The 13744-nt window shown below is 54.6% G+C and overlaps 1 protein-coding gene across 2 annotated transcripts; it reads right to left on the reverse strand.

Annotated features, from left to right (window-relative positions):
* Positions 1–436: 436 nt before the first annotated feature.
* LOC137361116 (coiled-coil domain-containing protein 124-like) lies at positions 437–13606 on the reverse strand. Of its 2 annotated transcripts, none has more exons than XM_068026057.1 (4): positions 13414–13606; positions 7488–7677; positions 6603–6714; positions 437–676 (listed from the first exon to the last, which is right to left on the reverse strand). In XM_068026057.1, the coding sequence occupies exons 1-4, from the start codon at positions 13570–13572 to the stop codon at positions 556–558; spliced, it is 582 nt and encodes a 193-aa protein (XP_067882158.1). In that variant the 5' UTR covers positions 13573–13606; the 3' UTR covers positions 437–555. The 2 variants fall into 2 exon arrangements, with proteins under 2 accessions (XP_067882158.1, XP_067882156.1); XM_068026055.1 differs by having other exon boundaries at positions 588–2329; positions 13414–13605.
* Between the last annotated feature and the right edge of the window lie 138 nt (positions 13607–13744).

The following is a 13744-nucleotide window of genomic DNA, read 5'->3' on the forward strand; positions in this document are numbered from 1 at the left end:
CCTACAGCAGCAGCTCCATGTACATCTGTTGTGTCTGTGTGTGTGTGGAGGAGGTATGGAATCAATGAAGTACCAGCCCTGGGAGTGTTTAATGAGGACAGTTTCGAGGGAGCTTTACTCTGTATCTAACCCCATTTTTTAAACCCATGCTGGACCTGCTCTAGGAGAGTTTGATGGGACAGTGTAGAGGGAGCTTTACTCTGTATCTAACCCATGTTGTACCAGCCCTGGGAGTGTTTGATGGGACACTGGACTCCTGAAACGGGAAAGTGTTCCATTCTGTTGCAGCAGCATCCCCCACCTTGATGATTACAAAAATACTCCAGACAGCCTTCTGATTAGGGCTGAAGATTGTGACAAAGTTTTGTTTGTGTTAGATTTTAAGTGCCTTTTTATTTAGGACCATACATCATGACAAACCACACACAAAGATGAATTTGTTCAATTTAGTATTTAATTTCATTAAGGAACCCACTCACACCAAACATTCTCCAAGCTCTCTGCTCTCCCTCTCCCAGCAAAAGATGTTCCGGACTCTGGACAAATGCAATCACCTCATCCTGCGCGAGCCTGCTGCATTCTGGATTTTGGCAACACCAATGAATTTGTGGGCTGGTTACTCACCAACGTCTGCTCCTCGTATCCGTGCTGCTGTTCTCTGCTCCTCAACAGCGTTCTTACAAAGAGATTTAAATCCAGAGTCACAAAAAGATGCAGCATGCTTGGGGACTAACATAGCAAAAAAATTACACCCAACAGGTGCAACTTAGATTCAGTAACACTGGTTTTGTTGGGGGGCGGGGGGGGCGGGGGGGGGGTGGAGTGGTGTAGCGCTGGGGGCAGGTCAGGACAACAGTTAAAGGCAGTCAGGATGCTCAGCCAAATCGGGACAGGTGGGTTACACTCCGAAGGGATTTGGTCACTCGTAGTTTCGGACGCAGGTTTGACCTTGGACTAGCCTCATCTTGAACCTGAAACATAGAGTACACACCACTCACCACTATCCTCTCATGTCCCATGGTTGGCGAGTGAGTTAGGATGCTAATAAATTCTCAGCGTTGGCAAAGAACCATTCAGAACTCAAAACGTTCACCCTCATTTCCCACTCCCTCCCTGACACAGCTAATGGTGACTGATCTGAAAAACACAGACCTCACACACAGATTCAGAATCTACAACCCTCCCTTGCCTCACCAAGTGGAGTCCCAGGGAGACAGTGTTCAGCCTCAATGTCTGGGAAGGGATTGCAAAGGGGCCAATGAACCAATCTTGTACAAGCTTTACAAGGAGGTTCCCTCGCCGATTTCACACTGCAACCCACTGCACAGAAAGCTCATGGTGCATCCCCCTACTGAACACTTCAACTAAAACCAAACTTCAGCAACTTCGACCCCTGAACTCCCTTTACTTGACCACCTGTTGACCCCTGAACCCACCGACACCAACCACCACCTGTTCCCACCTGACTGCATCCTGATTCCCCCCCTCACACTAACCACCTGCTGACCATCTGAGCCCCCAGCATCTGCCCAAGTTTGTCTTTAAAATGGGAGCTTGCGTTGGACTAGACCACACGTATCATGACGCAGGTCAATTCCTTTAACTTTGTCACTTACGGGTCAGTCATAATGCAGAACCAATCCTCCCTCTTTTACCTAGTCTACTTCTCCTTTTCCCGACCTACCCTTAACCCCGTTCCCCACCCATCCCCTACCTCAATCCCTCTGTCACCCCAGAGGCCTTGTGCGAGTGCAGACAAATCTCCTAGTTTGAGTTTAACCTGTACTTTGCCAAGGGAAATCCCTCTGTGTCTGAAACCAGTGCTGGTGCTTGTGGTGTGGGGATTGAGGGTGGAGGTGAGTGGGGTGTTTTAGCCGGGGGGGAGGGGGGGGTGGAAAAGAGGGAGGCTTGGCAGATACAAATGCACTGGTCGAAGCTTCACAGCAAAGGATGTCTGGGCTGTAAACTGATGTTTAAGGGGATTGTGACGCAGTTTCCTTTATTTTATGCTGTATCATTTTTTGAAATGACGATACCCAATTGATTAACGTTCACGCTACTGGGTCAAAGTTCACGCTTAGGTTAAAGTTCACAAGAGACGTTTCCTCTCAGCTTGTTCGCTTGATCCTACTTGGTATTGTAGGCCCCGTGGAGTTGGTTCAAGGGGTTCTCGGGTGACTTCATCCACTCCTTCTTTAGCATCTGCTTGAGCTGAGACAAGCGCATGTTGGGATTCTCCTTTTTCAACCGTGGTAAGGTGACCTCTTCGAAGGCAGCGAAAGCAGCTCGTAACCGCCGCTCAGGGTGATGATCCACACTCTGGCCCGTGCTGAAACCAGAGTGGTAACAATAAATGCATATGCAAGTGTGCATGTGTGTATGTAAGTTCGTGAATGTGTGCGCGCGAGGGTATGTATGTACACAAGCGTGTGTGCAAATGTTTACGCGCGAGGGCCAGCATGCATCTGCATAGACAAGTGTTCGTATGAACTTGTGTGCACGAGTGTGTGTTGTCAGTGTGCGTGCATATGCATGTGAGGGTGCGATCACAAGTGTGAAAGTGTGCACGTTAGTGTGCAAGTAAATATATGCATGCAAGGGTGCAAGCGTGAGTCTGAGTATGTGTGCGCAACTATGTGAATGTCCGCATATGTCACCGTGTGAGTGTGCGAAGTTTCTGCCGTTAATAAGTCACAGAAAATTAGCCAACACTGTGTAGCTACAGTCCGTGCCTGCGGCTTGCTGATTGCTACTTTTACCTCCATTTAGTACACCGGAAAATAACAGACTAGGGAGCGCGGAATCAGGAAACCCGGTCTCCAGGTCCTCAGGGGAGTCACTGGGATCACAGCGGGAGATTAGTAACAGACTTCAGGAGGATTCAGACCGATTGGTGTAATCAACAGAAATTTAATGCAGAGTAATGCGAAGTGATGCATTTTGGAAGAAACAATGAGGAGAAGCAACATAAACTCAATGGCACCATTTTAAAGGGTGGGTGTAGGAAGAGGGAGACCTAGGAGGGTATGTAAACACATCTTCAAAGGTGGCAGGACAAGTTGAGAAGGCTGCTAAAAAAAAGCATATGGGATCACTGGCTTTATTAATAGAGGAATAGAGCACAAAAGCGTGAAATGATGCTAAACCTTTATAAAACACTGATAAGGCCTCAGCTGGTGTATTGTGCTCAATTCTGGGCCCCACACTTTAGGATGTCAAGATTGCAGAGGGTGCGGAGGAGATTTACTAGAATGGTACCAGGGATGAGGGACTTCAGTTATGTGTAGAGATTGGAGAAGCTCGAACTAGAGCAGAGAATATTAAGGGGAGATTTAATTAAGGCATTCAAAGTTATTTGGGATTTTGCTGGAGTAAATAATAAGCAACTTTTCCACTGGCAGGAGGATCAGTAATCAGAGAACACAGATTGAAGATAATTGGCAAAAACTCCACGTGAAAAATTTGTTCGTGCAGCGAGTTACTGTGATCCAGAATGCGCTGCCTGAAAGGGCGGTGGAAGCAGATTCAATAGTAACTTTCAAATGGGAATTAGATAAATACTTGAAGAGGAAAAATTTGCAGGGCTATGGGAAAAGAACAGGGAGTGGGATGAATTGAATAGATCTTTCAAAGAGCCAGCACAGGCAGGGTGACTCAACCCTTGGAGCCCAGGTATCATTCTAGTAAATTTACATTGCACTCCCTCCAAGGCCAATGCGTCCTTCCTAAAATGTGGTGCCCAGAATTACTCCAGGTGTGGTCTAACCACGGCTCTGCACAGCTGAAGCAGGACTTCTACCAACTTGTTTTCTAGTACCCTTAATTTGGGGTAGTGGGATCGAGGGACGCGGGGAGGCGGCGGGACGGGGGGAGGCGGCGGGACGGGGGGACGCGGGGACGGGGGGAGGGAGGGACGGGGGGAGGCGGGGGGAGGGAGGGACGGGGGGAGGCGGGGGGAGGGAGGGACGGGGGGAGGCGGGGGGAGGGAGGGACGGGGGGAGGCGGCGGGACGGAGGGACGGGGGGAGGCGGAGGGACGGAGGGACGGGGGGAGGCGGCGGGACGGAGGGACGGGGGGAGGCGGCGGGACGGAGGGACGGGGGGAGGCGGCGGGACGGGGGGAGGCGGCGGGACGGAGGGACGGGGGGGAGGCGGCGGGACGGGGGGAGGCGGCGGGACGGGGGGAGGCGGCGGGACGGGGGGAGGCGGCGGGACGGGGGGAGGGGGGAGGCGGCGGGACGGGGGGGAGGCGGCGGGACGGGGGGGAGGCGGCGGGACGGGGGGGAGGCGGCGGGACGGGGGGGAGGCGGCGGGACGGGGGGGAGGCGGCGGGACGGGGGGGAGGCGGCGGGACGGGGGGAGGCGGCGGGACGGGGGGAGGCGGCGGGACGGGGGGAGGCGGCGGGACGGGGGGAGGCGGCGGGACGGGGGGAGGCGGCGGGACGGGGGGAGGCGGCGGGACGGGGGGGAGGCGGCGGGACGGGGGGAGGCGGCGGGACGGGGGGAGGCGGCGGGACGGGGGGAGGCGGCGGGACGGGGGGAGGCGGCGGGACGGGGGGAGGCGGCGGGACGGGGGGAGGCGGCGGGACGGGGGGAGGCGGCGGGACGGGGGGAGGCGGCGGGACGGGGGGAGGCGGCGGGACGGGGGGAGGCGGCGGGACGGGGGGAGGCGGCGGGACGGGGGGAGGCGGCGGGACGGGGGGAGGCGGCGGGACGGGGGGAGGCGGCGGGACGGGGGGAGGCGGCGGGACGGGGGGAGGCGGCGGGACGGGGGGAGGCGGCGGGACGGGGGGAGGCGGCGGGACGGGGGGAGGCGGCGGGACGGGGGGAGGCGGCGGGACGGGGGGAGGCGGCGGGACGGGGGGAGGCGGCGGGACGGGGGGAGGCGGCGGGACGGGGGGAGGCGGCGGGACGGGGGGAGGCGGCGGGACGGGGGGAGGCGGCGGGACGGGGGGAGGCGGCGGGACGGGGGGAGGCGGCGGGACGGGGGGAGGCGGCGGGACGGGGGGAGGCGGCGGGACGGGGGGAGGCGGCGGGACGGGGGGAGGCGGCGGGACGGGGGGAGGCGGCGGGACGGGGGGAGGCGGCGGGACGGGGGGAGGCGGCGGGACGGGGGGAGGCGGCGGGACGGGGGGAGGCGGCGGGACGGGGGGAGGCGGCGGGACGGGGGGAGGCGGCGGGACGGGGGGAGGCGGCGGGACGGGGGGAGGCGGCGGGACGGGGGGAGGCGGCGGGACGGGGGGACGGGGGGAGGCGGCGGGACGGAGGGACGGGGGGAGGCGGCGGGACGGAGGGACGGGGGGAGGCGGCGGGACGGAGGGACGGGGGGAGGCGGCGGGACGGAGGGACGGGGGGAGGCGGCGGGACGGAGGGACGGGGGGAGGCGGCGGGACGGAGGGACGGGGGGAGGCGGCGGGACGGAGGGACGGGGGGAGGCGGCGGGACGGAGGGACGGGGGGAGGCGGCGGGACGGAGGGACGGGGGGAGGCGGCGGGACGGAGGGACGGGGGGAGGCGGCGGGACGGAGGGACGGGGGGAGGCGGCGGGACGGAGGGACGGGGGGAGGCGGCGGGACGGAGGGACGGGGGGAGGCGGCGGGACGGAGGGACGGGGGGAGGCGGCGGGACGGAGGGACGGGGGGAGGCGGCGGGACGGAGGGACGGGGGGAGGCGGCGGGACGGAGGGACGGGGGGAGGCGGCGGGACGGAGGGACGGGGGGAGGCGGCGGGACGGAGGGACGGGGGGAGGCGGCGGGACGGAGGGACGGGGGGAGGCGGCGGGACGGAGGGACGGGGGGAGGCGGCGGGACGGAGGGACGGGGGGAGGCGGCGGGACGGAGGGACGGGGGGAGGCGGCGGGACGGAGGGACGGGGGGAGGCGGCGGGACGGAGGGACGGGGGGAGGCGGCGGGACGGAGGGACGGGGGGAGGCGGCGGGACGGAGGGACGGGGGGAGGCGGCGGGACGGAGGGACGGGGGGAGGCGGCGGGACGGAGGGAGGCGGCGGGACGGAGGGACGGGGGGAGGCGGCGGGACGGAGGGACGGGGGGAGGCGGCGGGACGGAGGGACGGGGGGAGGCGGCGGGACGGAGGGACGGGGGGAGGCGGCGGGACGGAGGGACGGGGGGAGGCGGCGGGACGGAGGGACGGGGGGAGGCGGCGGGACGGAGGGACGGGGGGAGGCGGCGGGACGGAGGGACGGGGGGAGGCGGCGGGACGGAGGGACGCGGGGAGGCGGCGGGACGGAGGGACGGGGGGAGGCGGCGGGACGCGGGGAGGCGGCGGGACGGAGGGACGCGGGGAGGCGGCGGGACGGAGGGACGCGGGGAGGCGGCGGGACGGATAGACGCGGGGAGGCGGCGGGACGGAGGGGAGAAGGTGGGTAGGTGGAGTTAATCTGTGAGATCAGGGCAGGCTGGTTGGGACTAATGTCCTTTTCCCGTCTCCAAAACCTTTGAGCTTTGTCTGATTGGTGAACTGTTTGAGGCGGATTCTCATCTGTGCTGCTTCCCTCGCTTACTTGACATGAGATATCTAAAGCCATGGAGGATATTGCAGACCCTGGTCTAATTCACCCGACAAACACAAGTGTTGTTCCACTCACCTCAGGGCAGCGATGGCATCCTCAATGGTCCTGGCATCAACCTGACCCTCCTCGGGTACAATACGGTTAATATTCTCCTCCAGTGGCATCTCTAGGTGGCTCATCTGTTTCCCTGCAATTCAAAATTCACCACATTCCAACAATGAGAGCCTGTCCTCAACAGGTCACTTTAAAAAGACACAAAATTCCCTTGCTTGCTTGGCTGCATGAGTTAATTTTGTGTTGATCTTGGCGAGGGATGTTAGTGTTGGGAAAGAACTCACAGTGCAGGTACAGCACCGGTTAGACACAGAGTAACTCTCGCTCTATTCTCCTCAAACTGGGTCATCTATCCAGCTTTGTCTATCGTTTGCAGAGGTTAATCAGCTGAGGAATCTCAGAAACTATGTTCCTCTAGTGGATCTGGAGGCATGTGCTTAAATACAGCTCGATAAATGATTCAACATGAAGGATGAAATGGTCCTGGGTACTGAGGTAGCCCAGACCAAAGAGAGGAGGTGAAGCTGCCTCTGAGGTCTGACTGAACTGTGCTGTGTGGTATACACTGGTTCTTCAGCTCTGGGACCCGAACTCAAATCCACCCAGACCAAGTCCGGGCTTGAGAAAACAGCCTGAACAACTTACATTATTATAGCGCCTTGAATATACTAAAACGTCCAAAGGCTTTTCACGAGGAGGTAGTCTATCAAAGTTTGACGGCAAGTCAAAGGAGACATTAGGAGAGTGACCAAAACCTTGGCTCAAAAAAGTGATCATCTTAAAGAGACAAATAGAGATCTTTTTTTAATATCTTGACAGGCCGTGTCACAACTGTTCCAAAAAGGGACTGCCAAACCCATGGCTGAGAGCGCAGCATGAGATCTGTCCCAGCCGCTACTGAGATACCTTTTACTTCCTCTGTGCTTTGCCCCATATTATCCTTTTTAATTGTCTCCTCGATCTGAGCTCGTGTTATCTTGGCTGGCATTACTGGTTTGGAGATTTTCGGTTTCGTGCTGCTGCCCTCCTCTTCGAGCAGCCGCTGGGTCTCTTTCTTGCGCTCCAGCTGTTCCACTCGCTTCTTCTCCTTTTCAACCTATGACCAAGGTCAAAAGGAAAAAGATCAAAATGCCAATCAGCTAACAAGACAAAGGGCAGTGCTGCGATAGAGAGAAAGAGATCAATGCCCATGAAAAAGGTCACTGGACCCGGTACACCTCACATGACCTTAGGGCTTGATGGAGGGCTCAGGTGGTCTTAAAACGCCAAACAGTACCAAGTGACAAAGGTAGAAATAAAGAGCCAAAAGACATCAGGTTTTAGATCTTATTTAAGGCAGATGTACAGAAGGTATTTCCACTTTTGGGGGGAGACCAGAATATAAGATAGTCAGTAATAAATCCAACAGAGAATTCAGGAGAAACCTCTTCACCCAGAGAGTGGTGAGAATGTGGAACTCGCTACCACAGGGAGTGGTTGAGCTGAATAACAGATACATTTAAGGGGAAACTGGATAAACACATGAGGGCAAAAGAAATCGAAGGATATGCTGATAGGATAAGATGGAGAGGGGTGAGAGGAGACTCATGTGGAGCATAAACACCAGCATCAACTAGTTGGGCCGTATGGCCTGTTTCTGTGCTGTAAATTCAATTGTACTTTCAATTAAAAACAGGGCATCTGAAGCTCTCTCCCTCATAAAGCACCACTGATCTGCCCTAACCTCTGTCTGTACTCATCAACACGAGAGATGTCAATGCTGGGAATGGAACACTTTCCACCTCAGGCACTCAGTGTCCCGTCAAACACTCCCAGGGCAGGTACAGCACGGAGTTAGATACAGAGTAAAGCTCCCTCCACACTGTCCCCATCAAACACTCCCAGGATAGGTACAGCACAGGGGTTAGATACAGAGTAAAGCTCTCTCTACACTGTCCCCATCAAACACTCCCAGGATAGGTACAGCACAGGGGTTAGATACAGAGTAAAGCTCTCTCTACACTGTCCCCATCAAACACTCCCAGGATAGGTACAGCACAGGGGTTAGATACAGAGTAAAGCTCTCTCTACACTGTCCCCATCAAACACTCCCAGGATAGGTACAGCACAGGGGTTAGATACAGAGTAAAGCTCTCTCTACACTGTCCCCATCAAACACTCCCAGGATAGGTACAGCACAGGGGTTAGATACAGAGTAAAGCTCCTTCCTATCAATCTCAATGTGTCTTAGTGCCTGGCTGAAAGCAGCCATTCCCAATTGCCCGTGAGACATTCTGCAGTTTATGTACCAGCCTTACCTCAATCTCCCGGAGTAAGATTGACAATTTGGTATTAAATCCTTGTATGTGGGAACTGTGATGTAGGTGTGACTGTCCAAACTCATTTCACATTGTGCTCTTACCTCCAGAGAGACATTTCACAACAGCAGTGTGGACTGGTTTGGAGCTCGGGACTCCAAGGTGAAAGGTCAGTGTCCAACTCACTGCGACATCCAGCTCTTCCAATTGCCTCTCTAGAATCATTGCTCTACCCATTTTAGATGCATTTCATCTTACTTGTCCAAATTCAGCTAGATTCAGTGGGTAGCACTCTTGCCTCTGAGTCAAGCCCCACTCCAGACATGAGACAATAATCCAAGCTGACACTCCCAGTGCAGTACTGAGGGAGTGCTGCACTGTCAGAGGTGCTGGCTTTCAGGAGTGATCTTAAACCGAGGCCTCATCTGCCCTCTCAGATGGATGTAAAAGATCACAGGGCACTATTTTAAAGAGCAGCAGGGGAGGTCTCCCTGATGTCCTGGACAATACTTATCACTAAAACAGATATTTCTGTCACTATTGCTTTGTTGTGTATGGGAGCTTGCTGTGCGCAAACTGACTGCTGCATTTCCTACATTACGATAGTGGCTACACTTTGAAAAAGTACTTAATTGGTTGTAAAGTACTTTAGGATGAACTGAGGTTGTCTGAGGCGCTTGTGCGGAGTTTGCAAGTTCTCCGTGACCGCGTGGGTTTCCTCCGGGTGCTCCGGTTTCCTCCCACATGCCAAAGACTTGCGGGTTGATAGGTAAATTGGCCATTGTAAATTGCCCCTAGTGTAGGTAGGTGGTAGGAAAATTGAGGAAAGATGGGGATATGAGAGGGAAAATGGGATTAATGTAGGATTAGTATAAATGGGTGGTTGATAGCGGGCGTGGACTCGTTGGGCCAAAGGGCCTGTTTCGGTGCTGTATCTCTCTATGACTCTGATAAATGCACGTCTTTCTTTAAGGAAAAAAAACTGGGGTTGGATACTTCAAGGGTGAATTTTAACTTGGTGGGTGATGGGATCTACAAGTAGGAATGTGGAGCCTGAGGACGGGTTAGCGATTTTAGAAGGGCAGAGTGCCCAGTCTGGGTTGGATTGCACCTTTTTAATTTGTTGAAGAGGAAATGTGGAGAGGGTTTGTTGGAATCTGCATTGTATATTCATGAAGGGAAGGATCAATTGCACAAAAGCTTGGACGTAACACGAGACTCCTCTCTTGGATTCACCGCTTCTTAAAACCCAAGACGCTGGAGTGATTAAGGAAAAGCACCGGTCAAAGCTCATTAGTATAACAAGGAGTGGAAGGGGGCAGCTTCCTGAAAAATTCAGGAGTGACACAGGTTACAGAGGTACAGCACTGGCTCCTTAATGTAACATGGAGCCAGTTCATGCTGCACAGTGCTCTATCTGGTTTGCTGGGACAGTTGCTCTCCTCTGCTCTTGCTTTCAAGCCTGAGGGAGTGCAGATAAATTCCCACTCCGATTCCATTCGACTGAATGGAACAGTTTGGTGGATCTGCACTGCACTCCCTCCAAGCCTGATCTATAAAAACCGGAGGTGTGATGCCTAAAGCTGAACGCAGTTACTCCAGGTGAGAGTCTAACCAATGAGAGGGGAAATCAGCCAGGGTTCCTGCTCCTGATCACTGCCCCATGACCTCTGCTTGAAAGTGTGTCTATGGACATCGAGGACAGGGTGGGACCCAGCTGCAATGCCCGCAATGACTGAATATTCCGATTCCACTCAAGTTCCAACCTTCAAACTCCCTTTTCTCTCCAAAGTTCTTGAATGAACTGTTGCCTCCCAAGTCCATTCCCATCTTTCCCAGAACTACATACTTGAATCCCTCCAGTCAGCTTTCTGCCCTGTCACGGTACGGAGACAGCTCTTATCAAAGTCACAAATGACATCCTATGTGACTGTGACAAAAGTAAACTATCCCTTCTTGTCCTTTTCAACCTGTCTGCAGCCTTTGACACAGCTGACCAAACCATCCTCCTCAACGCCTCTCCACTGTCGTCCAGCTGGGGGGACTGCTCTCACCTGGTTCCATTCTTCTCGATCGAAACATATCCAGAGAATCACTTGCAATGGTTTCTCTTCCTACTCCCACACCATTACCTCTGATGTTCCCCAAGGATCTATCCTCAGCCCACTCCTATTTCTCATCTGCATGCTGCCCTTTGCGACATCATCCAAAAACACAATGCCACTTTTCACATGTATGCTGACGACACCCAGCTCTGCCTCACCACCACCTCTCCCAACTCCTCCACTGTTGCTAAATTGTCAGACTACTTATCTGACATCCCATTACTGGATGAGCAGAAATTTCCTCCAGTTAAATATTGGGAAGACTAAAGCCATTGTTTTCAGTTCCCACCCCAAACTCCGTTTCCTAGCTCCCGACTCCATCCCTCTCCCTGGCAACAGTCTAAGACAAAACCAGTCTGTTTGCAACCTTGGAGTCAGATTGGACCCCGAGATGAACTTCTGATCACATCACTCCTTACCAAGACTGCCTATTTCCACCTTTGTAACATTGCCCGACTTCACCCCTGTCTCAGTCGATCTGCTGTTGAAACCTTCATTCACATCTTTGTTGCCTCTTGACTACTCCAACACATTCCTGACTCGTCTCCCACAGTCTACCTTCCATAAACTTGAGGTCATCCAAAACTCTGCTGCCCATGTCTTAACTCGCACCAAGTTCTGTTCCCCTATCACCCCTGTTCTCGCTGACGTACCCTGGCTCCTGGTCAAGCAACATCTTGATTTTAAAATTCTCATGCTCGTTTTGAAATCCCTTCATGGCCTCGCCCCTCCCTATTTCTGTACCTTCCTCCAATTCTACAACCCTCTGAGATCTCTGCATTCCTCTAATGCTGGACTCCTGAGCAGCCCTGATTTTAATCGTTCCACCACCGGCGGCCGCACCTTCAGCTGCCTCGGCCCCAAGCTCTGGAATTCCCTCCCTAAACCTCTCCACCTCACTTTCCTCCTTTAAGACACTCCTTAAAACCTCTTTGATCAAGCTTTTTGTCATCAGACCTAATATCGCCTTATGTGGTTCAGTGTTAAATTTTGTCTTAAAATGTTCCTGTGAAGTGCCTTGAGAGTTTTATAAATATAAGTTGTTGCTGTTGTCCCAGCTCACTGATGCAAAATGGGCGTCAAGGGCAAGATGCTATAGAACCGTATCCGAGCTCCCACAGGAAAAAAAGCGCTGTACTGAGGAATTCTTCCATATGCTTGGGAGATGGGAATGATGATCAGGAACAGTATTCCCTGCCAACATCATCAATACTTGGAGCGGTGCTGCCACCCAGTGGCAGTTACCTGCAGCTGCAAATGTGCATAAACTGACCTGCAGTTAACCATACTGCGGATCCGATAGTTGCAGCAGTGGGTTTTCTGAACTGCCTTCTGCCTACCAATGCTTCAGATGGGCTGCCTCCTGGGTGCTTGTATGCCACAGAGATCCTGTGCTAAAAATACACTGCAGCTAACACGAAAGAGCTTACATTTATATACAGTAGCACCTCTCAACCTTGGGATGTCCCAAAGCACTTCGAAGCCAAGAACTCACTTTTAAAGTGCAGTTGCTGTCATGCAATGCACCCACGGTAGCCAATCTGTGCACAGCAAGATCCCACAGACAGAAACTGAACAAATGCTTTGGTGTTGTTGGTGAGGGATAAATATTGAACTCACCAGGGAGATTTCCTCTGCTCTTCGTTGAAATCGTGCCGTGAGTTCTCTTACTTCCATCCAAGAATGCAAATGGGGCTTCAGTTTAATGTCTCATCCAAAAGACGGTACCTCCGACAGTGCTGCACTCTCTTTGTATCTAACCCAGGCTGTACCTGCTCTGGGAGTGTTTGATGGGGACAGTGTAGAGGGAGCTTTACTCTGTATCTAACCTGTGCTGTACCTGCCCTGGGTGTGTTTGATCGGGACAGTGTAGAGGGAGCTTTACTCTGTATCTAACCCCGTTCTGTACCTGCTCTGGGTGTGTTTGATGGGGGACAGTGTAGAGGGAGCTTTACTCTGTATCTAACCTGTGCTGTACCTGCCCTGGGAGTGTTTGATGGGGACAGTGTAGAGGGAGCTTTACTCTGTATCTAACCTGTGCTGTACCTGCCCTGGGAGTGTTTGATGGGGACAGTGTAGAGGGAGCTTTACTCTGTATCTAACCCCGTTCTGTATCTGCCCTGGGTGTGTTTGATGGGGACAGTGTAGAGGGAGCTTTACTCTGTATCTAACCCCGTTCTGTACCTGCCCTGGGTGTGTTTGATGGGGACAGTGTAGAGGGAGCTTTACTCTGTATCTAACCTGTGCTGTACCTGCCCTGGGTGTGTTTGATGGGGACTGTACCACACTGGGTGAGATCAGTTAACTCAACACAGACTGGAAACTGGGCTCTTGCTCATCAGTTTGGGGCTCAGTACCAATCAAATACTCAGCCTGGAACAGAAGATACTAAGTGCGAGATTGGTGAAGGTTTGAGATCAGGTAACGCACCTTCCGCTGCTCTTTCCTCGCCACGTGTTTGTCGTCATCTTTCCAGTAGGCGTCTTCAAGCTCCTGCTGCCGCTTTGCGTCTGCTGCTGCCTTCTGCTCTGCTTTCCGAGCTCTGGCAGCTGCTGATTTACTGTTTTCTCCCTGAAACTTCTTGGGCATCCCTCCGCTGCCACCTGCCGGAAGGAAGGACACAAGATTCAGACTGAAACACTGGGAATGGGGAGAAAGTGGGGGCACACTCTTGTTATGTAGGACACACAGACAGTCGTGGCTCACGCAACAGGCACACATAACAGATGACAAGTGCAGTCAGACCAAATCAGTAACAATT

Source organism: Heterodontus francisci, unplaced genomic scaffold (assembly GCF_036365525.1).
Source record: "Heterodontus francisci isolate sHetFra1 unplaced genomic scaffold, sHetFra1.hap1 HAP1_SCAFFOLD_2324, whole genome shotgun sequence".
Classification (NCBI taxonomy): Eukaryota; Metazoa; Chordata; class Chondrichthyes; order Heterodontiformes; family Heterodontidae; genus Heterodontus; species Heterodontus francisci.

Bases quoted from the DNA above. Each gene is read 5' to 3' on its own strand.
- LOC137361116 (XM_068026055.1), bottom strand. From the start codon at position 13,572: ATGCCCAAGAAGTTTCAGGGAGAAAACAGTAAATCAGCAGCTGCCAGA. The intron at 7,678-13,413 runs GTGCGTTACCTG...CCTTGGTCATAG, and splicing joins CGAGGAAAGAGCAGCGGAAG to GTTGAAAAGGAGAAGAAGCG. The intron at 2,330-6,602 runs GTGAGTGGAACA...CTCTGGTTTCAG, and splicing joins GATGCCATCGCTGCCCTGAG to CACGGGCCAGAGTGTGGATC.